Below are 27265 nucleotides of genomic sequence, written 5' to 3'. Positions count from 1 at the left end.
CACCCATCACTGGTGCTTCCCCGGTGCACAGTGAGGTTACTAGTGGACTTCAGGGAGTTTCCTGCTCTTCTGCCTGTCACTTTTGGGTTTGTTCTCTGGCAGAGAGACTGGAAACAAGCTCCTGTGAGCGAGGAGGGCACCTATAGCTCAGATCAATTAATTCCAGAGTTTCAGTACAATGCCCATGTCTTACCCCGCTAGCAAAGCTGCTGACAGCGCCCCCGGCTGGGAGAAAGCTCCGGCTGTTATTCCTTAAAGCAGACAGTAATTTTGAGAATGACCAAACATTAATCTACGGTAGCAACAGGGTCTGTGGAGGCAGGCCGCACACAGACCTGTGCATAGGTCTGGGGAACATGGGTGGCCAGCTCCCTGACTGGTGTGTGTGTCTACTGCAGATACAGTCCATATTGTTATCTGTACCTTTGTGTTTCTGTCAGGGCAGAGCCAGCAGGGATCTTTAGCGAAAGAATTTGGTCTGCAGGCAGCTGAGAGCTGGGGGAGCCAGCGGAGAAGTGAGCTGTGACTGTGTATGTACAGGTTCCAGAGTTAGCAGCCAGCCTCATCCCTGCAGCGCTGCGGAATAGATCTCCCACAGGAAAGGCCAAAAGACACAACAGACACATAAATGGCCCTTCCCCATCCCACCTGGCCCAGAGAGAGGGCAGGGACATGCCAGCCCTTCTGTTACACATTGAGGACAGGCTGCTGTTGTCTGGATTAGACATTAGCACAGCTTCTCCAGCCCCAGGTCCCTGCTGCTCAGTATAGGGCTGTTCCCCAGAATTTCTAGTGTTGTCTTCCCCATTTTCCGCCACGCTCAGAGTGTAATGTGGAATCTCAGGGGAGGGAAGGCCAGGTTTTTAAAGAAAGCATTAAACATTTTACTCTTTATTTTAAAAACAATAAACCAGTCTCCCCTGCTATCCCATGGCCCCTAATTCCCAGCGCTCCTCTCCGGGGAGCACTCACTGGTGAAGCCTCCAGCTGGCTGCTCACATGGAGACAGGGTTCCTGTGTCACATAGACCCATGCGAGGGTCCCAGTGCAAACAACAGAACAGGGATTGGTGCCAATTTGCAAACGCTTCCCTTCTCCGTTGATCTGAGATTTAACCTCCCTGAAGATGCCTCCTGGTGTTCTGCCATATCTGCACCGGGGCCAAGTCCTAGACATGTGACCCTGGGCCTGGCTCAGTAGACGCCTTGAAGGAGGGGCAGGAATAGCTGTATCCGTCCATGTCCCTCCTGCGAACCAAAGCGTGAGCCCCGAGGGGTCTCTGATTTCCATTTGTGGAGCCTGCAGGCTGTGTGTCCTTGTGGCCGGGCTCAGTGCTGGAAGCGTGGGGAGCTGATGTGGGGCTGATGGAAGGAGTGCGTGGCATATAGCACCTCCGGGGGCGGTTGGGGCACCGTGGTCAGAATGGAGCAGAGGGGCTCATGGGAGCTCAGCATTGAGGTGAAATGCTTCATTTCTTCTGTCAGCTGCTTGATCTCCCTGCGCAGGGCAGCGTTCTGCCTCTCCAGGTCCTCGCTCTCCTGAGGGCACAAAAGCAGCAGGGGCTAGATTAGCGTTCCGCCTGCAGAGCCATCACAGGGGTGGGGGGAATTCTGGGCGGAAAACTGGCTGAACAGTGTGTCCAGAGGGGGTGGGAGGTAGAGGGAGATGGCATGTCTGCAGAGCAGCAGCCAGAGGACAGCTGGGTTCGAGCTCAAGCTGCAAGGGGAGCTGGCTCCCATCCATGTTGTTGTTATACATTGATATTGCTGTGGTGCCAAAAGCAACCAGCTGAAGACCCCATTATGCCAGGCACTGTACACACATACAGGAAAATGACAGTCCCTTGACCCAAAAAACTTACAGTCCAGGAGACCAACATGACAGTGGATAAGACAAATAAGCAGGGGTGCAGATTAGGGGGACAGGGTAGGATGTACACAGTTCTCAGCCAGTCAGGAGCAGTGATCACAATTCGCCCCTTGCCTAACAATTCACAGGTTGCAGTTTCCTGTGTGCTTTACAGAAGAGGCAAGTTTGAGGAGGGACTTGAAAGAAGATAAGGGGCTGGCTTTTCTGATCTATCTGTCTATCAGCATCTCTCAAGTGTCTGGCTGTCACTGCAGTATCTCAGTGCTGCTAGGAGTGGTTGGAGCTGCCTCAGGGAAGGGGCTGGGAGTATCTGGGTGGGGGGAGAGAGGTCAGAGCCCTTCATCTCGCTACCCCGGAGAGTTTCCACAGTGACACATTTCCTGTAAATTCAAAGCAGCGCTGTGTCTGGGCAACTCCCACCCCACCCCCAGCCAGCCAGGGGTCCTGCCACGGAGCCAGTGACATTCTCAGCCCTCAGCCGCACTCTCTCCCCAGCAGCTGCTTACGAGAAGTGACAGCAGCACCAGCACGTTCCCCGCCCAGGCGCTCACAGCTCCCTCTCACGCACACACCTCCCAGGCCACATCCCGACCTGAGGCAGATTGGCCTGGGGGGAGGGGATGATAAATAACCGCCGTTATAATCAGAAATAACCAGAAAACCACCTGTCACAGGAAACCTGTCATTGCCATGGTAAGACAAGACTCACTGCTTCCTGCCAGCGCCTGGGGAAACCAGACGTATGGCAGCGGGGGGGTGGAGGGACATTGATGTGACAGAAGGAAAGAGGGAAACTGAGGCCTCAGAAGAAAAAAATGAATAATAATGGTGGTGATGATGTACAGTCCTGCTTAATGGTACCCAAAATGCGTCACAGACTATATGCACCCCTCCTGAAATGCAGCCGTCACTAGCGTGGAACACCTCGGCCACTGAACAGCACCTCGCAATGCTACTCAACAGTTTGAGACAGGACCTGAAGAATCCTATGTCCAGTTGAAACCACAGTGGGGCTTTGGAGAGACAGAATGTTGGAACCGAGGTTGAAATTTAGCCAGGCTACTAGGGCACTGAGGCGCTATGAACAGTGCTATGCGATCTTGAATGACTGTTTACCATGCCCTATGGCCCCCAAGTCCTAAATAGCTACCCATCTAGCCACTCATCCAAAACAAAGCAGCCTGCTCACCCCGCTGGGATTGCTAGTGGCAGGAATCTGATTTATAAAGGTCCCTATTGCCTCAGTATTGGGGCACCTTGCACATTAAAACAAACTCACCACCAGATATTAACTGCCACAGCAGGATCTTGCAGAAGGGAGAAGGGATCTCTCAGATCACTGGGCCCCACACAGCCTAATGCTTCACAGATCTTAACCAACTCTGCACTCAGAAGCTGACAAGAAGCCAGTGTGGGGAATTTGTGTGTTATAGGCTCTTAGTAACTCACTCCACTCCAGCAACAAGCCACTCTGTTCTGCACCAGTTAAAACTTCTGGATCCTTTTTAAGTTATTACAGTGGCCTCAACTGAGCATTGACACTGGAAAGGCCTGCTTCCAAGAGGCACTTTCATGACCACTATGTCTATCAGACATGAAAAGCATTTGGAATCCATTATAATCCAGAGACTGGAAACTATATTGACCACGGTTTGACAGGCATCTCCAGCAAAAAGGTGCAACCACGTCTCTGTCCCATTCCTCCATCTGTCTCCCCTACCCATTAGTATCAGTTCTGTCTCATCCAGGTTGATCTTAAGCTACTTTGCTCCCATCCATGTCCCCACCTTTGCCAGGTACTAGGAAAACAAAGAGATTGTAGTATCGGTGTCATCTGCACCATGGTAAAACTGCAAGCCACATGCCTTACTGTCTCCTCCAGCAAGGGGAACACCTTGGGACACAGCAGAGCCGGAGGAGAGGCAAAGTCAGTACTCATTCCTGCCCTCTGGAGTCTCTGGGAGAGAAAATAACAAACCCACTGAAAGGCTCTCCAATCTACTGCTGTGAGCTGCAGCAGATTAATGACTAACCCCGTGATTGTGGTATCACAGGACACTGACAGAGCTAACCAAGTCAGCATGGACCAGTGTCCTCTCTAAAAGGATCATCAGCCATGGATAGCGAGTGACACCTTCCCTGTAATGAACCCACTATTAAAGAAGCATTGAGGATACCTGTGCGATCAGGCTGTGGCAGAAGCTGCTCCAACACCACTTGCTCAAGAATCCTCCCCAGAGTGGGGATATATGGGGGTGTGAAGGCTGCTAAGGTCAAGGGACAGCTTCCCCAACACTCTCTGTTTAAAGGGCAGTCTAAGATTTAATTAAACGAACTCAGAAGTCAGACCCTCCTGTTCTGACACCACTCCCACACCTGATACCTGCAGCCAAATACTCAGGTTCCCTGGAAAAGTAGATGCCAAATTTCTTACACTGAGAAAAGTGGCTTTGGTCAGTACGGTGGGAGTCAACAGCCTGACTCCCCTTGTCCCCCACCCCCATTGCACAGTCCCAGTGTGGCAATATGGCAAAGAAACAGGGTGAAACTAAGAGAGGCAAAATGTATGCCGGATATCAGGACCGTGCAAAGTATTCAGCTATGGAGCTCTCTCCCAAGGGAAGGGGTACGAGCCTCACCTCTGGGGACATTTAAATTTAAACTGGACAAAACACTAGTAAGCATACAATGGGGAATTATCCTGCATAGATGGCAGGCAATGGACTGGCGAAACCTAATGGGGATTTTCCAGCTCTAGGGCTTGATTCTCCATGGCTTTGCAGATTGTATCATCATTTAAACCTATGCACAGCAAACATAAAATGCTACCAAGTCAGAATGGCAGTGTTTTACATGCTCTTTGCATGGACATGAGAGGTGACAAGAAGTGCGAGGCGAGGGAGTGCCAGACCTCACGTATTTAGGCTCTTAAAGGATTTTTGAGACAGTCAGAAGAGACTAAAAAGGTAACTTCATCATTTCAGGGCAAGAGGTAAAGCCTTGCCACAGATTAAAAACTGGGGGTGCAGAAAGTAGGACTATGTGGGCAATTTACAGCTCATAGAGAGGTTGAGAATGGGGTCACTCTAAAATTAGTCCTAGCGGCATGGTTATTCACTGTATTTATCAATGAGCTGGAAGGGTGGTAACATTTGCTGATGACACAGAATTAATAAGGCTGATCAAGAGTAGGGAGGAATTCCTGGGGGACCCCATAACACTAGATGACTGGAAAGAGGAAATTCATTGTGGACAAGTGCAAGGGGAAGGTGCACACTGCTGGTTCCGAAATACAGGCAGACGTCACCTGCCAGGGAAGGCATCTGCTGTGTGCACAACAGCAATCAAAACTGCAAATAAAGGGGGCCTCACCCTGCTCCCATTGCAACAAGTGGCAAAATTTCCATTGGCATGCATGGATCAGGATCAGACCCAACGTGTTATTGCAGAATGGAGAATAATATGGGAAAGAATATACCTCTAATGAAGGGAGGTACACTCCTCATTCCTCCCACCCAACCCAGGATCCTGCGGTCAGCTTCAGCCACCTCATCCCAAAAAGACAGAAAGAGCAGAAACAAAAGGTCCAGAGAATATGAGGAGGAACCAAGAGGAGAGGCTTCAGCAGAGAGTACACCTGCTCCATTTGGAAGGGAACATCTGGCTGCTTCTGGAAAGAAGCACCCTTCACCTTCACTATCCAGCTGCTCCTAGAGCTGCCGTCACATGCTATGCTGGCCCATGCTCTTCCTGCCCCTGCCTGAACTGAATGGCTGTGCTGTGTGTTCATCTGTGCTAGAACATGTCCCCCTATGTGTGCAAGGCCCCAGTGATCAAGATGGGCACAGAACAGAAGCTCTTACCAAGTGCAGTGTGTCTGCCTTCTGGGTCTGCCTCTGCCTGCTCTTCTGAGCTGCGATGCGATTCTTCTCCCTCCTCTGAACTTTCCTCATGTCATCAGAAGAATCCTGAAAAATACAGGGCCTGGGAATGACAGAGACATCACCTCCACTACCATAGAGAGGCATGAGGTCAGGGGTACAGGGCAGAACAGCCCCAACCGAATATTCCTCTCAGCAAAGATCACCACACCCACTCTTCTGGCCACATAGGACATGTATCCCTGACTGACACAGCATCAGTGCAAAACCAGGGTAGAGGTGCTCTCCTACTACAAGGAGGTGTGAGGCACTTAACAGCCACCCCCCCTGAGATGTAATTCTATAATCTGGACATGCTGGTAGAACTGGGAAGTGAACTCTGTCTCCATGGTACAGGCTTAGGTTGTAACCCGCAGAACCACAGGAGTCAGAGATGAAAAAAAGAAACCTGTTGGATCACCCTGTCCAACCTCCCCAAGGGCCAGGGTAGGACTGTCTCCTCTACAGCACTTTTTTATGCTTTGTGCAGTAGAGTTTGTAGTGTACCATGCCAATGGGGCTCCCGCCCTTCTCCTGGGAGATGATTCCACCACCTGACTTATCTCACTGCCAAGGAGTCAATCCTGGCATGCAGCTTAATTTTTGCCTTTCTTTATTTCATCCCATTACTCCTAGTTCCCATATGTCACCCTAAACAATTGTCCTTCTACTCAGGGGTTTATCTGTTTCAGACATTTGCAGAGTTATGTCCCCGCTTAGCTCAGCTACACAAGCTCGGCTTTTTTTATCTTTCCCCTGACTCAGTCCCTCCTGACCCCTGATGGCTTTGTTTGCTCTTCTCCGAACTCCCTGCGTTTTAATGTCTTGCTGCTAATGTGGTATCTAGAATTGGCGGCAATATTCCAGATCACATTTTCACCAGAGTTATGTAGAGAGGGACGATGCCCTCCCAGCTCTGGGATGTGAGGTCTCTTTGCTTGAAGATCTCACTCCCCAGCATCATTCAGCAGCCATTCCGGCATTCTTAATTGTTATTATATTTTTATTTTTATTATTTATTATTATTATGGAAGGTTCTCTGCTGAGAACTGATCCTCCCACTCTCTCTGGCAACTAAAACCCTCATCAGCTCTTATCATCTTCTGTCTTCCCACTGTAACTGCTGCCTCTCTGGACTCTCTGACACGTACACCACCTCCCTCCTCTCCTTGCAAAATGCAACCTCTAGAGTTATCTTCCCGAACCATCAGTCTGTCCCTTTTCTCCCTCCCCCCACTTTGTGATCTCTCCATTTCCTCAAATTTAAACGTCACATCCTTACCTTCAATTTCCTTCCGCCAACCCACCCCAGCCAACATATCCAGCCTAGCCTCTTACCTTATTGCCCCCAGCCCTGCACAGTGAAGATCCCAGTCTGGGTACCTCACTTGTCTACTTCCCCCTTGACTGCTGTTGTGCCTTATTCCCTTCTTCAAGAGACAGGATGTTCTCCCAATCCCTGTTTGCCCAGCCAGCACCATCTACTCAGTGTTTGTCCGTAAGCTCCTCGGGGGCAAGGTGCCTCATATCTGCTGTCCTGCGCAGCACCATGTGGTGAAAAGCTAGCAAAGAATAAAATTACCAATACAGGTATCCAGAAAAGAAGATGAAATCATCCGGGACATGTCTTAAGAATAGCAGGCATGCCACTGGACAGCCGGAGGAACACACAGAAGTGGCCCACTCAAAGAATCCCTCCATACAACTGCACTTAGACAGGGAGAACTTATGGGACTTAAATAAAGAAGGTGCAGAGAGCAGCTCAGGATATAGAAGCCCTGTTCATGCCCTAAGTGATGTCTGATGGCATGGGAAGGGTTTGGATTCAGAATGAGATCCTGACCACATGGGGGAGGAGGGCTCAGGGCCCACAACAGGGTCTCTGCAGGGATACTGGTATTCTCACTTTATCAAGCTCCCAGCCTGCTGGATGCCTGGAGTCTGTGGGGTGGCCCCTGCAGTCAGAACCAGGCGTTTCAGGTGCCATCCCTCAAGTGGCCTGTGCTAACGTGGTTCCTCTGCAAAAACACTCCTCACTCTGTCCTTTGGTTTTAAGCTTGTTCCTGCACGGGGGCTTCCTGCTTAGTTCTCTGTGGCCTGGTTTACATGAGGGGTTTAGTTTGCACTAACTCAAGCCAGGATGCATTGAAAACGCCTGCATGGACACAACACAAATCTTTAAAGCGCAGTAACTCCCTGTTTGCTGCAAATTGTGTACTCCACTTTCAAAGTGGAGTAAGTGCACAGTGGACTGAGTTAGCGTGCCTCTCCCCAGGCTGGTTCCTAGAAAGCCCTGCCATTCTGCGCTGTGGAAACATCCCAGGATGGGAGCATGGGTGCAAAGAATGCAAAATGTTACCTGTTTGCTAGGTGGGGGTGACTGGCTGAAGCTGCTGGAGTCGCTGCTGTCAGAGCTATGGGGCATGGCTTGCGTCCCTCTGCCCAGGGCCTCTTCTGCTTCCTCTGTGTCCTTGGTGATCTTGGTTTCCTTTGGTTATTACTCACCCCTCCCTTCCTCTGCCGTCTTTCCCTCTCTCCCTTGGTTACTTTCTTTGCCTCTTTCCTGGTCCCTCTCTCTGTCACGTTGTTGCTCTCCCTGTGTCACTTTCTCTGCCCCTCTGCCCCAGTCCCTCCCTGCACCACTCTCCTCTCAGTCACTGCACCTTGCAGTGATGTCTAGGTCTTAGACTCCTGTGGTTTCTCGGAAGCTGCGAGGGACGTAAGCTGAAAGTCACATGGGCGGAAACTTTACGAAGAAGAAAAAAAGTTACATTGAGAAAAAAAAACACACACACATCTGGGAAAAACGAGCTTCAAAATAGCTTGAAAAACCCCCGACACCTTCAGGCGGTTTGAGAAACAGCGACAAAGTTTCAAATGAGACAAACAACCGGAGAGAAAAAAACCTAACACAAGCTGCAAAACTCAGCCCCTCAGAGAGGAGGAGGTGGCGCATGGAGACACAGAAAATGCCAAAGTCGCTCATTTGTAAATGTAGCAAGCAGGGAGTTTGATCACGTGCCAGGTACCCTGGGCTCCCCACCCCATCTGCCAAGCCCAGCTTGGGAAGTTCCCAGACAGACTGAGTTGCAGACCTCCCACCTTCCCTGCCATCCACCCACCAAACAGCTGAGGTCCCCAGAAGTGACGTGGTTTGCAGGGGTCCTGGAGAGGAGATCAGGGCCATTGGCAAGTGCATGCACAGGAGATCTTTTTATGCAGATGGTTCTACATCTTTGGTACACAGGCCTCTGAGAATGCCAAACCCCCCAGAAGGAGGGACATTGGGAGCAGGGTGGGGACTGCCTTTGACAATATTAGTAGTTTCTGTTAGCCAAAGCTCTCCAAGCACTTTAAAACATTAGTTAATTAAGCTTCAACTCCCCACCACCAGCCTGGGAGGAACATCATATTATCCCTGTTACGTATGCAGAGAAACTGCAGCACATTGACGGGAAGGTGCCATGGTTTCACAGAGAGTCAATAGCAGAGCCAGAAATAAAACCCAGGAGTCCTGACCCTCTGTCCCACCCCCAACCACTAGACTATAGTCCCTTGCAGAGCTTTGATTAGATCCCAGGAGTCCTGATGCCCAGTCTCCCCTGCCCTAACCATTAGACCATACTCCCTGCCAGAGCTAGGAATAGAACACAGGAGTCCTGACTCCCAAACCACTGCTATAACCACTGGTGTAGTAGTAGGGGCCAGAGCCAATGAAGGATACCTGACCAGCATCTCATGTAGGGATGTATGCCCTGGAAGGACACAGTCCTTGCACTCGTTTGCTCACATGTGGGCCCTTTTACCAGCCTAAGATGGGAACGTTTTGGGTTGCGATGGTTGATTGTGTCTTGGTTTTGTTTTGCACTAAAAACACCATTAAAGCATAAATTCACCATTGGCCCCCATCCATCCCTTCACCAGCCCTGAGCTGCGGCAGGGGCTCAGGGTGTTTGTGTCACCTTTGTATCTCCTCTACCCCAGGCTGGCCAGGGGATACTTCAGTCCCTGGTGCCATTTGGTGTAGCCTGAGGGCCCCCGAGGGGCTATTGTGACAGCTTGGAATAACTGGAGTGCAGCAGTGCCCCCCAGGAATGCCTTCTGAATCTTTCATGTCTTCAGATCCAGAGGGACAAAACACTGGGATGAGCTCGGCCCATTTATCTTTTCTGATTTGCCCTCTCTCCCCTCCCCTTCTTTTCCTCCTCCCCCTTAGTGTCCGTCTGCCCCCCGACCTCTCCGCCCCACCCAATTCTTCTCCACTCCCCAGTCTGTCCAAATTTCTCCCCACCATTCTCTCCCCCCCTCAGTCGGCCCAGGGCAATGTCTAGCTACTTGAATGGGAAGCAGAGCAAGTGGGAAGAAAGCAGGAAGGCCAGGGTTCGAATAGAAGAGGCAGCAGGGAAGCATTGAGATTAATGAGGGAGCTGGGATGGGAGGAGTGAATATGAATAGTGGGGATCCTGCAACTCCAGCCTAAGGGGCGTGGGCAGAGCTGATTGGGGGGTCAGGAGTGGACTAGCAGTCGGTGATGCAGCTCAGGAATTAGATGCATTAGCAGAGCCCTGGGGATGCTAGAACAGCACCGGGCCAAACTTCGGAGCATTGAGTTCCCTTTGCTTTCTTTAGTTACAGACAGGCTGAGAATCCCCCTAACGAGGCAGGTCACAGCTGTGGGGTTCCAACATGAGCGCCTGGGTGGAAACGAGTCAGTAATGCAGTGATGTTGTGAGCTGTGGGTTTGCAGATTAATTTTTATTTTCAGCAGCAAAGCAAACCAACAGGGCAGCAGAGAGCACATGCTGGTGGCTGGCACAGAAGGCTACACAATTCAGGGTGGTTACTCCCTGCTTTGGTCATTCATAGACACAACATGCATCCTCTCATGGACAGGTACTGGAGAAAGAAAACAAATGAGTGTGGCTCTTTATGGGCTTGTCCACACAAAGGAAATGGACCGGCATGGCTACAGCTGAATAATTATTCCCTATGGCTGGGTTAGTCAATTTCCTTGTGTAGACAAACCCTTGCTAATTTGTGTGGCCCCGACCATCATAGCGTCTGAGCACTTTGCAATCTTTAATGGATTTACCCTCCCAACACCTTGGTGTGGTAGAGAAGTGCCAGTTCAGCTTACAGACAGGAAATGGAGGTGCTGAGAGTATGTCAACACTGGAAAAAAAACCATGGGAGCAAGTTTCAAAACCCAGTTCAACTGACTCCAGCTCACGGGGCTACAATCAGCAGTGTGGACGCTCTTGCTCGGGCTGGAGCTCAGGTCTCTGTGACCACCTCCCCCGCCGGCTGGGTTTCAGAGCCCAGGCTCCAGCCTGAAAGGGAACGTCTACATTGATGTTTTTAGCCCTATCACGTGATCCCTATGAGCCTGAGTCAGTTGACCCAGGCTCTGAGACTCACTGCCACAGGGGTTTTTTGCAGCGAAGATGTACCCTGAAAGATGAAAGCCTACAGCTTCCCAAATGGCTAGTGGGAAGCCTTGTTTTTCGTTTGCACAACCAGAAGCACCTGGAAGTGGCCTGATTTTCAGAAAGCTCTGAGTGCACACCGCCCCTTTCAACATCGGGACCTTAAAAAGCATCTTATGTTGGGCTCCTACAAACTGGGGCCCACCTACCCAATCACTTTTGAAGAGGTAGGCCTATGTGATTTACCCAGCATCACAGAGGCAACCTGTGGCAACGCAGGGAACAGAACCCAAGTCTTCTAAGTGCCAGGCTAGTGTCCAAACAACTGAAGCACCCATCTTTTCCAGTGCCTGCCCCTCTCCCTCCCTGTGATGCTTCTGTCTCCATGGGCCACTATTTTCCCCAGAGTGGAGCCCCGGATTGCTAATGTGCCAAAGGGGCCCCCCACTTCCACAGCTGGTAAGTGTATCTCACAGTCAAGCCAGCCACCAAGGAGACAGAAGGGGGGCGGGGAGGGGGAAGTATATAAACTAGCCTGAAAGATTCAATGAGCAAGAATAAAACTGAGACAAAGCATGAAAAGCTTGAGTGAGCTCTGTCCTTTGCATAGCTGACAGGCAGATTCTGCTGTCAGTTACACCACGGTGTGAGTCCAGAGCCATCTCTGTGCCTTCTTGCTGAACATACACTAGCCTAACTGACAGCACACTTGGCCCCAATGATTTTCTGAGCTCTCCACCTGGCCAGGCAGCACTGAGGAGTGGAGAATGAAAGTGGAGGTTCTTCTCTGCCTTCTGCACACAAACGAGAACCCTGAGGCTGCACAGTGGTGTGCTCAAAAGCCTATTTAATTGATTCCTTTCCCTGCTCTCTCTTCACCAACTTCATCCCCATTCCCACCATGCCTTCATAGAACCACAGGGTTAGAAGGGACCACAAGGGTCATCTAGTCTAACCCCCACAAATTCTGAAGTGAGACAGAGGTAACTAATTCTCCTGCTCACTTCAGCTCTAAAAAGTTCATCACCATCCACCCTCCCTGATCTTATCCTCAAAGCTACTCCCCTCCCCTCTGTCAAATCCCTCCTCTGCTGTGATGCCATGGGACCTCAGCCCATTGATGAGAGCTCAAGGGCCAGCTGGGGAGAGTTGTCACTTTATATATTTATAATAATATGAATATTGCCAATGTATGTACAAATGGTATCAGAGTTCAACTGTCTCTCTCATCCCATATGTCATTGGTCTGCTTAGATGGTAAACTCTTTGGGGCAGGGACCAAGTTGTCATGTGTTTGCACAGTGCCCAGCACAATTGCACCCCGATCCTGTGTTGAGCCCAGGGTGTTACTATAATACAAAGATTAAATTATAAGATTCTATTTGACTACAGCTGGTAACTAACAGATCAAGCTCTTTGTTCTTCTCTAAATATTCCCCACCTGTAAGCTGCACAAACTCTTACACAAAGACAGACACAGGATCTACAAGCCCTTCCGATCATAGCAGTACTAAGAGCACTCCTTCCTTAGGTAAAAACATCTTTAATCATGCCATGCTATAAGGCAAATGTGCTGAATTTTTTTCTTCAACAGGATAATTAGCCCAGTGGCTACAGGAAATGCAGGGCTCATGGTGCAGTCTGGCCTCAGGAAAGCATCTGACCCTTTTATCTGATGTTCTCTGAGGGTAACTAGAGGGAGGGGGGTTCCCTGGAGTGAGCAATACCAAACTAGTTAAACACTGACTTGAGAGAATAAGTATCCATTGTTCCATGGGAAGAGGTATCGAGCGTGATCCGTCCAGAAGGGACAAACTCTCTGTCCAGCCCTGGTCAATATTTTCATTAACAGCTTAGGGGATGGAGTGTAGACTCTGCTGGGCCGTGATACCAAGTTGGGAGAAAATCACAAACACTTTGGAGGAACAGATATTAAATCATGGGTTGACCCAGATGGATTGGGGGGGGGGGGGCCTGGAAATGTGCATTGCCCAGACTGTGTGTGGTTCGGAGGCAGCACATCCTGTATTGTGTGGGACCTCAAGACAGGCAGCACCCCTGCTGTGAAGAGGGTGTGATGGATGCAGGCAATGAGGAAGTTTGCTACCTTGGGTAGCCTGCCTGCCCTTAGCAGAAGCCTGCACTTCAGGACGAGGCGACAGTCCCAGTTCTCTCTATGGCCAGTTGACCACCCATCTCTGCTTAAGGATGGGCAAGTAAGTGGACAATGGATGCTAGCAAAACTATGTCAGCTGTGACTGAACACAGGATAAGTGAGATGCTGACTCCAGTCTCCTGGCTATGAGGACAGCACGGCCTTCGGCACTGGGATCTGGGACTGGATGGTTTGGTGGCTACCTGACACAGTTGCAAGGTTGTTTGGTTCTCAGCAGCCCAGTCACTTTCTTCATACCCAGGAGAGCAAGAGCAGAAGAAACCATCTGGCAGTGGATCCATTAACAGCTGCTTGTACTTGGCTGAGAGCAGTTCAGGGACCCAGCTGGGGCCACAAACTCTCCCATGGGACCTTTTTAGTTTCTTGAGCTTAATCACAGAAGCAGGGAGGCAGTTATCTGTGGTGTTGAAGGGACTAAAACCAAAAGTCAGGTTTCTGCCACTATTGTACCTGCTCAGGAGTGAAGATACTTCTCAGTGGAGATTGGTGTTCAAGGGGGGGAGGCAGGCAGCACTGTTCTGGTTCCTTCTCTCTTCTGAGTAACAATGACCACTTCAGAGCAGCGAGCCAGAGGGGGAACCCCAGGAATGTCTTCACCAGCAGCGACAAGGGACAATCCAGGAGGCTGCAGGCCTGCAGCACCTCCACTGCAGTGTCCTCTGCCATGTGATAATGCTACATAAAGCCCAGAAAGATTCACTGTTTCCTAACTGGACGAGGAACTGTACTGGGACAGGAAAACATTAAAGCTTCTGCCTAGAGCCTGATCCAACCCTCTCTAGCCTGCTGCAGATTTAAAGGAACAGTACACACTTCTGTACATCTCCCTCCCCCGCAAAAGTCAACATTTCACGAGAATTACTATTTAACAACAAATCACAGAGCCAAAGAAGTTACTTGCATCACCATTCTGTAGCTGCCAACATTTTTCAGCTTCATGTGTGATACTTCATGGAAATTATTTCAGAACCAAGTTTACATATTTGCAAATAATGTACTACATCAGTTTAACAAAAACTGGATGTGATTGGTTGTTGGTGATCCCTCTGTTGATACTTCTTGTCAACCGTTGGGAATGGGCCACATCCACCTTAATTGAATTGGCCTCATTAGCACTGACCCCCCACTTGGTAAGGCAACTCCCATCTTTTCATGTGCTGTATATTTATACCTGCTTACTGTATTTTTCACTCCATGCATCTGATGAAGTGGCTTCTAGCTCACGAAAGCTTATGCCCAAATAAATTTGTTAGTCTCTAAGGCAGGGGTGGGCAAACTACGGCCCGCGGGCTGGATCCGGCCCCTCAGGGCTTTGGATCCAGCCCGCGGGATTGCCACCCCCAGGGTGTCGCGGGCCCCATACCACTCCGGGAAGCGGCTGGCACCACGTCCCTGCAGCCCCTGGAGGAGGGGGCAGAGGGCTCCGCATGCTGCTCTTGCCTATGGATACCTCCCCCGAAGCTCCCATTGGCTGGGAACAGGTAACCGTGGTCAATGGGAGCTTCGGGGGAGGTACCCACAGGCGCGTGGAGCCCTCTGTCCCCCTCCCCCAGGAGCCACAAGGACGTGGTGCCGGCCGCGCGGGGCCGGGGCCGGGGCCGGGGCTGGGGCTGGGAGCCTGCCCTGGTCCCGGTGCGCACCACTGCCACCCCAGAGCCGCTCCAGGTAAGCAGCGCCGGGCTGGAGCCCGCACCCCAAACACCTCCTGCACCCTGCACCCCGAATCCCTCCTGCACCTCACACCCCAACTCCCTGCCCTGAGCCCCCTGCTGCACCCCAATCCCCTACTGTACCCCAACCCCCTGCCCTGAGCCTGCTGCCACACCCCGCACCCCTCCTGCACCCCAACCCCCTGTCCTGAGCTCCCTGCCGCATCCTGCACTCCTCCTGCACCCCAACACCCTGTCCTGAGCCTCCGCCACACCCGCACCTCTCCTGCACCCCAACCCCCTTCCCTGAGCTGCCTGCTGCACCTTGCACCCCTCCTGCACTCTAACTCCCTGCCACACCCTGCACCTCTCGTGCACCCCAACCCCCTCCCGCACTGTGCACCCCTCCCTGCACCACTGCCCTGAGCCCCCTCCTGCACTGTGCACCCCCTCCTGCACCCCAACCCCCTTCTCTGAGCCCCCTCGCACACCCCACACCCCTCCTGTGCCCCAACCCCTTGCCCATAGCCCCTTCCTGCACACTGCACCCCCTCCCACACCCCACACTCCCTCCTGCACCCCAACCCCCTGCTCCAGCCCTACATTCACAGCCCTGCAAGCAATTTCCCCACCCTGACGTGGCCCTCGGCCCAAAACGTTTGCTCATCCCTGCTCTACGGTGCCACAAGGACCCCTCGTTAGATTAAAAGCTGTGGTGGGTGAAATCTTCTCTATCACACTAGGATGCCAACATTGTATTTCAAAAATAAGGGACTGTTTTCTTAGCACTCCGCCTCCCATCATGCACTTTCCTGCCCGCAGGCCTCAAGCCTGACTGGAGTAGGGGCAACTATCTATAGGGGTAACAACAGTAGCTCAGTCTCCACAGCACATAACTTTTGATTTCTCTGTTGTGTTTGCCAATTAGTACAAAGGTAGGTGGTGAGTTTGGGACATGGGAGCTAAACTGAGTCCCAGTGTCTCCCCACTCCCATACGTTAGTCTCTTTGCCCAGCCATTCTCCATTCCTTGTCCTGGTCTCCTTGCCCAGCCAGTCCCTGCCCCTCCTCCCCTCCCAGCTCAATCCTCCTCGTCTGACCTCAGTTTCCCTCCCCACCTACTGGCTACCCCTCTAGTTCCCTCCTAGCTCCCAGTTCCTCTCCCCACCCCAACTTCTAGTCCCAGTTTCTTCCCCCCTGGATAGGTGCCTATTTCCCCTCTGCCTGGTGGGTACTCGACCCCCATCACCCCTGGCCCCGCCTCTTCCTGCCGCTGCACCGCCCTCGCCCCACCCCCATTCCACCCCTTCCCCAAAGTCCCCACCCCACCTTTTCCCACCCCCATTCTGCCCCCTTCCCCCAAGTCCCTTCCCCTGCCCTGTCTCTTCTCCATCTCCTCCCCTGAGCACGCTGGGTCCCCACTCCTCCCCCTCCCTCCCGGAAAGTCCTAAGTGCCGCCAAACAGCTGTTTGGCGGGGGCGCACTGGGAGGGGAGAAGGAGGCGAGGAGAGGGGAGCTTGGCTGCCAGTGGGTGTGGAGAACCTGCTAATTTTTCCCTGTGAGTGCTCCAGCCCCGGAGCACCCACGGAGTTGGTACCTATGCCCCCTTGCCAGCCCCCAGTCCCAGTTTCCGCCTCTCAGGCTCCTTGTCCCAATCTACCTCCTCCACTCCCTGCTGCAGATCCGGCTATTGTCCTTCTGCATTAATCAAGCAGCTTCCTCCTCCTTGCTGCCTGGGCCCAGCTGGTGGTCACTGAGAGCACAAGCTCCCTATTCTCAGTTCACTTGCCTAGGCCTGGCATCACATGCAGCAGCCCAGAGCTGCAATTGCAGGGAAAGTCCTGCTCAGCCCAGTCTAGAGTGTACCCAGTGCACATGTGATCATCAGGAAATTTAGGGGCTAAACTCTGAGAAGTCTCTACTGAGCATGTGCGAGCATGAGCACGCTGGGTCCCCACTCCTCCCCCTCCCTCCCGGAAAGTCCTAAGTGCCACCAAACAGCTGTTTGGTGGGGGCGCACTGGGAGGGGAGAAGGAGGCGAGGAGAGGGGAGCTTGGCTGCCAGTGGGTGTGGAGAACCTGCTAATTTTTCCCTGTGGGTGCTCCAGCCCCGGAGCACCCACGGAGTTGGTACCTATGCCCCCTTGCCAGCCCCCAGTCCCAGTTTCCGCCTCTCAGGCTCCTTGTCCCAATCTACCTCCTCCACTCCCTGCTGCAGATCCGGCTATTGTCCTTCTGCATTAATCAAGCAGCTTCCTCCTCCTTGCTGCCTGGGCCCAGCTGGTGGTCACTGAGAGCACAAGCTCCCTATTCTCAGTTCACTTGCCTAGGCCTGGCATCACATGCAGCAGCCCAGAGCTGCAATTGCAGGGAAAGTCCTGCTCAGCCCAGTCTAGAGCGTACCCAGTGCACATGTGATCATCAGGAAATTTAGGGTCTAAACTCTGAGAAGTCTCTACTGAGCATGTGCGAACTGCAATTTTTCTAAGGCGTGTAAATTGGCCAGATTTGGGCAGATATTCACCAGAATGACAAAAGGAACATCCCTGACACAAAGGCTACCCCCTGCCAAATTTCAAGTTGCTGCTCCAAAGCCTGGGGGGAAAGAGAGCTTCTCAAAGAAAAGGCTGACAGGATATTTTAACATGGACAGAACAAGGTATTTTCCCCATGCCTCATTCTCAGAAATGGCTGGACTGTTCTGGCTTACAATTCCAAGAAGTTAAAGTTTGGCAAAGTTTAAGCAACTGAAAACAGGGTTGTATAATGGGAAGTGTTGAGCAACCTTCAGAGTAGGCAGTGCTGCCAGCCCTTCCTATAATGCACAGCCTCTATTAGACAAGTGTTGTCTAATATTTGTCCTCATTCATTTTTACTTGGGACTGGGTCTTAAACTGGGATGAGCTTCAGGCTGTAGCAAAGAGAAAAGCCTGAGACCTCAAAGGCTGCATTTGCACCAAGAATATTCATCAGTTCTCCCACTCTGGGTCCAGCACCAGTGCAGCTCCACCAGTACTAGCAATGGCAGGAGTACAGACCCGGCAACGCTTTTCCACCCCACTCTGTCACCTAAGCTCTGCTCAGAACTGCCAGCTCTGTGTGTTCCCTGTAGACTACATATTTTCAGAGCCTTCTACACATCAGTGGGGAAATACCCTCTGCTTGGCTGTCATTTCCCATTCACCTGCCCCTTAGGGGAGGCGAGCCAATCAGAGCTGCGACACAGGCTAATGGTCAGACCTCTGCCTTTCATTTCCCTGAAGGTGAAGCAGAAGTCTGAACTGTGATGAAGTGCTCAGCCCTTTGATCTCAGAGCCCCCTGAGGAACAGCTGCATCCTGTCAGCTCTGCAGCTATCCATGTGACCTGTACCCCACTCCATGTACCTGTCACCATTCCCCAAGGACTGGATACCATTAGTGGCTGGGAATGGGCTCAGCATCCTTTATGCGGAGTACATGCTTGTGGATGTCCAGCTGGGCTTCAACACACTCTACCGCCAGGAGATTATTGTGAGCCGTCTGAATAATAGTGCTATACCTGCTTGCATTGGGCTCCACTCCCCTCCTGGCTCAGGAGATGCGTGACTGCCTCCTCATACCAGTCTTTGAGGGGCCATCAAAGCAGTGCCCTGCCCAGGGATGCTGGAACAATTTGTATAGTGGGGATGCTGAGAGTCACTGAACCAAACTGTAAACCCTGTATATAATGGAATCCACTTCAAGCCAGGGGGTGCAGCAGCCCCCCTAGTTCCAGAACCTATGGCCCTGCCCCAATCCATGGGTGGGTGTGTAGCATGGGAATAGGTTTAGTGTGTGTATGCTGGATGAATGCTTGGGGGAGTGTGGGATGAAGGGGGGTAGGTGGTGGAGTAAGTTGTGTCTGGGAAGTACGTACATAAGGAGCGGGTGGGTGGGAAGACAGGATGGTGTGAAAGTGGGTGCAGAAAGAATGCCTGTTGAGCTGTATTGGGGGGAGGGATAGCTCAGTGGTTTGAGCATTGGCCTGCTAAATCCAGGCTTGTGAACTCAATCCTTGAGGGGGCCATTTAGGGATCCGGGGCAACAATAAGGGATGGTACTTGGTCCTGCTGTGAAGGCAGGGGACTGGACTCGATGACCTTTCAAGGTCCCTTCCAGTTCTATGAGATAGGTATATGTAGAATGAATGCATCGAGTGGCACACGCAGGACAAACAGGCCATATATCTGCCCACTTATGCAATTGTGTGTAAAAATCTACTGGGTTTATGCTTGCAGATGTTGGTTGGTATGTAACCCTTCTCCACACACAAAACAATACACACCAGTGGCATGAATTGGTCTGAAATGGTGGCAGCCTTCATAAGCCAGAATCCCTTTCCAGGGAATAACCAAAAGATGAAATTTCAACTGCATCAGCTGTACTACAGAAAGAATCTGCTGTGCCAGGAGCAGTAGCAGTGCCTGTCATGGGGCTGTCATGATTGGTGCACCGTACAGATGTGCTGCGAGGCACAAGAAATCCACCAGTCAATAGATGACCACCGAGGCATGGCTGGGATTATATCATTATGATGTAACAGGATGGAAGAATGGCATGAGGGCAGACAGCTAAAAGAAAATAGTAGGGAAAAGGTTACAAACATCTTTTCCCTACCAGTCTGAACACTTCATTGTTGAGTAATTTGTGACCCAACACTCATCCATTAACATGGGAATAATGGACAGCTCTGTCATTAGTGCTGACAACTAAAAGGGAGTTACTTCCATTTACATTGCAACCACAATGTCATTCATATTTAGAGTTTCGTGGGCAGTACGTGGATCGGAGATGGAGCTTCCATGCTATTGCTGTAGCTAGAAACTGCTGTGAACTCAAACTTAGGAGAAGGTGCTGTAGGCAGTTCTGGGCTAACATGTCCATAGGGAAAATTCCTTCCGAACCCCCATCACCTAATGGATGATTTATATCCTGAAGCAGGAGGATTTATAAGCCATCTATATTTTTTTAATTCTTGTGATTGCCATTCTGGATGTTCCTATTATCCATATAAACCTCTGTTTTGTTTTATTTTTTACAACCCTGCTATGTCCTTGCCCCACAAGATACCTTGTGGCTGTGCATTCCAAAGCTAATTGTCCAAGAGGTGAAAAGTATTTCCTTGTATCCGTGTAAATGAACTGCTTTTCAATTTAATTGAACAACCCCTTGTTCTTGTATTAGGAGAGGGGGTGAACAGAAGTACCTAGTCTCCTATCTCTTCTAGACCATGCACCATTTTGCACATCTATTATGTCCCATTTTATCAGTCTCATCTCTAAGCTAAGCAGTCCCAATCTTTTTAGTCTCTTTTGGGGACATCTTCCATATCTGTAATCATGGTCCTCACCTATCACTGAACCCCTTCTATTTCTGCAATAGCCTTTTGAGGTAGGGTGACCAGAGCTCAATACAATACTCCAGGGGAGGCATCCCATTGATTTATACAATGGCATTATGATATTTTCCAAATTATTTTCCCTCTCATTCCTTATGCATCCTACTATTTTCTTTGTTTTTCTTGACTACACATTGAGCAATGGTTTTCATTGAGCTGTCCATAGTGGTGCCTGGGTCATTTTCCTAAGTGGTTACAGCAGGTATGAAGAATTGAACAATAGGAGTCAGTAGAATAAATGCTCCTTCCAGTGTGCATTACTTTGCATTTGCCAGTATTGAATCCCATCTGCCATCACGCTGCCTATTCACCCAGCTTTGCTAGGTCCCTCTCAAGTTCTTCATGGTCTCCTCCACTCTCGACTAACCTAAATCATTTTGTGTCATCTGCAAATAAGAGTTAAGGAATGAATCTCTGACACAGGGATTGGGAACCTTTGGCATGCAGCCCACCAGGGTAAGGCCCCTGGTGGGCCAAGCCAGTTTGTTTAGCTGCCGCGTCCGCAGGTTTGGCCGACCGCAGCTCCCACTGGCCGCGGTTCACCGTTCCAAGCCAATGGGGGCTGCGGGAAGTGGTGGCCAGCACATCCCTCGGCCTTCACAACTTCCCGCAGCCCCCGTTGGCCTGGAGCGACGAACCATGGCCAGTGAGAGCTGCGATCGGCCAAACCTGCGGACGCGGCAGCTAAACAAACCGGCCTGCCCGTTACCCTGGCGGGCCGTGTGCCAAAGATTGCCGATCCCTGCACCTTGCAGGTCACTGTTTCCAAAGATGGTCTCCACAGCAGAAAGACGATTCCTTCTTCTCAGCAAGTGTCTCCACAACAAGAGCACTGACTGCATGGTGGACCCACAGGTCCTCCTGCAGCTGCTGATCAGTGGTGAGAACCCTGGGGCCCAAACCCAGAATGAAAGGTACTTACCAGAAATCCACTAACTGGGTCTGGCAACAACCTTCATTTTCTAGCTTAGGGGACAATGACAAGTCCATATCCCACAGTAAGGAATTGATCAGTTCTCAGCTTATCCCTCAAAACCAAAACCAAATGTATCTTGGATACATGTTCCATTGGACTGGGTATCCCTACATTTGCTAGAAAAGCATTATTGCCAAATTTCCTTTGACCGCATCCAGACCTTTCAGAATAATCCAATTTCCAACAAATCTTAGAGCGAGTCTGCTCTGACTTTGCTGGAATCGTGTCTCTGGAACAAGAACAAGCAGGGACTGCAGCGTCAGGACTCAGGACTTCCCCTGATAGCACCACAAATAACACAGCTCAGCAAGTTCATTCTGCAGAAATCAGATATCATCAAAGTAAAGTGGAGGTTACTGGCAAAGGATCCTGCCCTAGAAGCTTCAATCTGAGATGCGAAACTTTGCAGAAAAGCCTCTCTGTCACACAAGACCAAGCTCTGCTCTCAGTCACACCCATGCAACCTCTCTGGTCAGCAGCCTTTCCTAGTTTTGACTGATCCCGCTCTATGTCTTGGCCACAACCTCTCTTCATCTCACACCACTGACTCCAGAGCCCTATCACTCCCAGTCACAGGAGTCAGGGGTGGAAAAAAGCCAGTACTAGCAGAGTTTACAGCATCTGAACATTTTGCTAGTGGCAGTTTTCCAACTAACCTGGAGGCTACCAGCCTCCGTGGTGACTTTCCTCCTTCTTCCTCCCATAAAGCCTGCTTCCTTCACTCCCCCCAGGGCAGCCTGACCCCTTGCAATGAACCCCATTGCACTAGGGTTACAGTCTAAATGGGCAAAGATAGACCAAGGATGACCGTTCTGATTTTACAGGAGGGAATGTGAGGCTCAGAGAGATTAAGTCTCTCCCCCACAGTCACACAGTAAATTTGCAGCAGAGCTAGGAACTGAACTCAGTTATTCTGTTGCTGAGGCTAGTGCTTTAGCTATAAGACCAACCTACTTCAAATGCAGAGCCCACGGCCTCTCTCTCTGTGCTGTGACCAGCTGAGCTGTGGCTGCTACTTTTGCTGGGAGCAGGGAGGAAGCCATTGAGCTGCCAGGAGAGGAGAGGCTCAGAGAAATAGAGCCTAGCGTAGGCTCTAGATGCCTTTGCTGTAAATTAAAACAGACACAACACAAGAAAAAAACCTGAGCTAGCAGCGGCTCCTCTTTCTAAAACCAGAAAAGAATTAATCAAAGATGAAACCCCACTATGCCCCCTTATTCCAGAGACCAGCCCTTATGCCTGGGGGGTCGTGTCTCCGTGTTACTATTATATCCTGCTGTGCTCATCATTATGGTGTTGCAGTTACTGATGTTTCTCTTCCCCCGCCCGCCCCCCCCCCCGCACCCCGTTTCCTCTCACCAGAGTCCCCGCTCCGTCTGGACTGTGGCCCTGCTCGCGTTTCTGCCTGGCCCCAGACCACAAAGGTGGCAGCCCTCGCGCCAGCTTTTCTCAGAGCAGTTTCTGAGTCTCTTGGTAAATATCAGACTGGGGATTTTTGGGGCTATTTTTTTTCCAGTGAGATAAGCAGAAAGAAGCAAGAGAAATTCACACCAGTTGGCCTTGGGCCCTGACACAAAGTGAAACAGGGAGGCAAAGGGCAGGTTACCTCTCAAAAGTTAATTAATGCCATTTTCCACAGTACCACAGACCTGCACCAGGAAGGACAAGGAGACTGTGCAGCATACAACAGGCCCTCTAGGGAGCAAGTGGCCAAGGGGAAGGATGTGTGATGGCCAAGCTTGAGCAAGAATGACAACTCACAGGGAGGTCGTGGGAGTTAGTTGCTTACTAAGGGAGAGGGTTAGGAGTCTGACAGTAGGGAGATGAGAGGGCATCTGCAGGAAGTCAAGGACGATGCAAGAGACTACCAGTAACTCGAGCTCAGTTGCTGGTGGGGACCGTGGAGTCTGGAAGGAAGGCAGGGCACCGGGAGGCTAAGTAGTCACTGTTTTTTTAGAAGACTGTCCCTCCTCCCCTGTCCCTGGGTCCCAGGCCACAGCTGCACTGGTCTTTACTCACAGTGCTGCCGTGGGAGGAGGAGGTGAGAGTGTCTCCCTGGGGAGAATAGGATAAGGTGGCTGAATGCCCCTAGGGAGCCAGTACACAAGTGACAGAGTAGGTCCATTTGGAGAGGTGGACAACGAGAGCTGGACCTGGCTGAACTTGGCTCACTGTTTTCAGTGTGAGCAGAGAGACTGCAATCAGCTTGTTTATTTAATGGGGAAATCACTGAGTACCTGCCCGGTACAGTCCCCGGCCCCACCACAATTCTCTGGTCTTCAGGCAAGGAACAAGAGACACTGGTCCTGCACATCACCCCCACTGGGACACCTCCAGAAGCAGAGCTTTCCACAGTATCCTTACAGGTCCCCCAGCTGGGAAAGGCTAGGGCTGCAGGAGATATTACCAAGAGTTGGGAAGAAAGGTGTTTTTCCCCCTGCAGGCTTGACCTAGGATGGGTCCCTGTACCACAACTAACAACAAGGAGACCGGTGGCACCTTAAAGACTAACAAATTTATTTGAGCATAAGCTTTCGTGGGTAAAACCCTCACTTCTTCAGATGCCTGGAGTGAAAATTACAGATGCAGACATAAATACATAAACTACACATGCAGACAGGTGCCACCAGACTCCTTGTTGTTTTTGTGGGTGCAGACTAACACGGCTGCCCCCTGATACTTGTACCACAACTAATAGATCAAAGGTGTCATTTTCTATGGGGCAAGGGGGAAGTTGCTCCCCACACCTTGGTTTGTCCCGTATGAGTTTTAGGCAGCTGCCTAGGGTGGCATATTTGACCCAGCTGCCCTCTCTGTTATGACTGGGGAGGGGGGAGCCAAATTTGAATGACGTTATGACCCCATGCACCAGGTCACAATGGCACTCACTCAAACTTAGCCCCTCCATTATGGGGGGGCATCTGGGCCAAATCTGCCCCATAGGCTGATGGGGAAGGGGGCAGCAGATTGTCTTGAGCAGCCTCTGATGCCACCCAACACCCGCACCAATAGGATAGGCAGCAGTATCTGTAGCAGTCTGGGTCAGAGCTGAGGAGCAAGCTGGGCCCTGATCCCTGCCCTGCTCTTGCTCTGGCGATAGGTGAAATATCTCCCCGCCGGCTCACGTTCCCCACCCACCACACTCCCCAAGACAGGACCAGTTCACCACCTCCCTCTGGGATGGGATTGGCCTACTAACCCTCCATGGGCCACTAACCCCTCAGTGGGGTGGAGGAAGTGGAGATGCTGACACAACTCTTCCCCCTGATTTTTTCTGAAATGATGCCCCTGTAGTAGATAGGGATGGAGGAGGGAAGTTGGCTTTGCCATGCTGAGGGGGACGTGAATGTCATCCGGATGTGGATAAGGGCTGTCTGATTAGAGGCAAGGCAGCGGTCCCTGCTCAGGACCTGCATTCGGAGATGGAGGTGGGTGGGCAGTTGGCCCCTGTGCTCACAATTTCCATTGTGCTGCTGCCACCATAGAAAATAAAATCTCTCCCACGCTCTAACCACCCTGTTTCCATCCAAACAATTGTGGCGAGAAGGTCAGGGGGGTCTGTGAGACATTGTGGGGCTAGCAGCCCATGTCAGTGCTTCCTCTGTGCTTCTTCCTTGGGACCACATGGAAGAGTGAAGATAGTTAGGGGCCATCAACAGTCAATGTTCCCATCTGAGATGAAGGGGAGAGAATGGGGAGGGCAGAGGGACTGAGGCCTATCACAAGAGCTCAGAGCTCCTGGAACTCTAATGCTATCTCTGGCTTAACCTTGGCAGCTGCTTTTTGAGCAGAATGATCCTCTCTGCTCCACTATTCTGCTCTCCTGGCAGTCACAGGGTTCCCCAGTAAAGTGCATGGGTGGGAGCGCTGGACCTGTATGTCAATGGCTAATGTTTGTGTTTTGTCCTTTGTGTTTTCCAGGTGAATCCCTGTGCCTGTATACTGGGCTGCCAGCACTGACCCTGAACTGGGTGGACAGTGCTTAACTCTTTGGGGGTAGGAGCGCTGTGGGACTGAGCTGGAAGGACAGCATTGCTGCTGCTCTGCTAGCACGGCACTGCTGCGGAGTGTCAGGACGGTGGCTGACATGGTGCTCTGCCATACCCAGAGCAAGTGCAGACACAGCTCTGTTACTGCCAGTGTTAGAACCTGGACAGATAGTTGAGTAGTTCTGTGTGCAGATATGTAGTATGTTGCAGACATTTTACCTAGTTGCAACCATGCTGGCAGTGCCCAAATTATCTAGTATGGACATGGTCTAAAGAGAACACAAACTCTAGAGCTGGGAGGCAAACAAATTTGATCAAAATAGCCCCAAAATTAGAAGCACAAAAAGCCAAAGGGAGAAAATGCACCAAAGAAAATCAGTGTCCTGACCATATCACTGAGAGATAAGATCAGCTGCAGACACCTTCCACTTTCCCAGTTGTAAAAAACAGCCCCTATAGGGCCCCCAGGGCAAAGCTCTCTCCGCCCACCCCAAACCAGACACATTAAAACAGCCAGAGGCAGGAGTACTGCAGAGAACTAATAGCAAAAAAATCCCACTCACCACAACCTCTGGGTGCCAACCCTGCTAGTCAGCCCAGAAACTCCTCCTAATGACAGTGAGAAATAATCTCCATAAACCGATAAGCCCTGAGCTGCCCTAGCACCAGAGGCTGGAGAATACCCTCTTCCTCACAAAGAACTGAAAAAAGAAATCCCAAACCCACACTTTCCTTACCAGCGAAGTGATTTGCAAGGGGATATCATCCAGTAGTTCAGGTCGCCAGCAGATGGCGATGCAATTACTCAAATATTGCATTTTTGGAGGGGGTCTGTCTATGGGCCTGGCTCTCCTCCAACTGCCTCTCGTTTTGTGTCATCATTTACAGCTGAGCAAAGTGAGGGCTGAAGTTCTTGGGTGGGAAGCATTTGATCTATTTACATAAGTGAAATGCTGCCAGCAGGTGAGGGCAGGGGAGAATGGAGCCCCAGTTATTTGGGAGAGTTGGGGGACCTTGTGGTAGCCGTGTATGTAAAATCCAAGAGCAACACCTTTCTGAGTAGATGTACGAAGGGAAAGGGAAAGCAGGGTGATAGCCAAGAACAGGAATGATAAAGCTATTACCATGTTCCTCTGTACCAGATGTGGACTGGCTACAGAGCTTGCTTATATACACCAGATGTGTTCTTCATCAGATCCTTTAATGCTCTGCCAGGTATGGCTAAGGTTAGCTTTAAATATGGTGACAGGTTTCAGTGGTAGCCGTGTTACTCTGTATCAGCAAAAAAACCGAGGAGTCCTTGTGGCACCTTAGAGACTAACAAATTTATTTGGGCATAAGCTTTTGTGGGCTAGAACCCACTTCATCAGATGTATGAAGTAAAAGATACAGGAGCAGGTATAAATTCATGCTGCTAAAGCAACCCACATCCATTCATGTATTTATACCTGCTCCTGTATCTTTTACTTCATACATCTGATGAAGTGGGTTCTAGCCCACAAAAGCTTATGCCCAAATAAATTTGTTAGTCTCTAAGGTGCCACAAGGACTCCTCGTTTTTTTTAAATATGGTGTTTTACATACTGCGCCACCTGGTGGCTGAACTATATAATACAGAATGGTATAAGTTCTACATTCCTACCATTTACAAAATACACATTATCATGCTATCTTTGAAGTTCAGTACAGATCAGTCTGAGATGTGTCTCTGAATCGCACTGTTTTTCTAATTACATGACCTGAATGCATAACAGCTAGGTCGTCCAGCTATCCATTAGTTGCAACAACTGGCTGCGGTCAGTCTGAAACTCTTGAGTCGTCGTCTTCTTGTTCTGCATCCGCCAT

At 50.8% G+C, this 27265-nt stretch overlaps 1 protein-coding gene across 1 annotated transcript; it reads right to left on the bottom strand.

Annotated features, from left to right (window-relative positions):
* Positions 1–1101: 1101 nt before the first annotated feature.
* BATF (basic leucine zipper ATF-like transcription factor) lies at positions 1102–8625 on the bottom strand. Its single transcript, XM_074957119.1, has 3 exons — positions 8149–8625; positions 5733–5837; positions 1102–1538 (listed from the first exon to the last, which is right to left on the bottom strand). The coding sequence occupies exons 1-3, from the start codon at positions 8212–8214 to the stop codon at positions 1329–1331; spliced, it is 381 nt and encodes a 126-aa protein (XP_074813220.1). The 5' UTR covers positions 8215–8625; the 3' UTR covers positions 1102–1328.
* Between the last annotated feature and the right edge of the window lie 18640 nt (positions 8626–27265).

The sequence above is a fragment of the Natator depressus genome, chromosome 6, assembly GCF_965152275.1.
Source record: "Natator depressus isolate rNatDep1 chromosome 6, rNatDep2.hap1, whole genome shotgun sequence".
NCBI classification, from domain to species: Eukaryota; Metazoa; Chordata; order Testudines; family Cheloniidae; genus Natator; species Natator depressus.
This window is presented reverse-complemented; position numbering and strand designations above follow the sequence as displayed.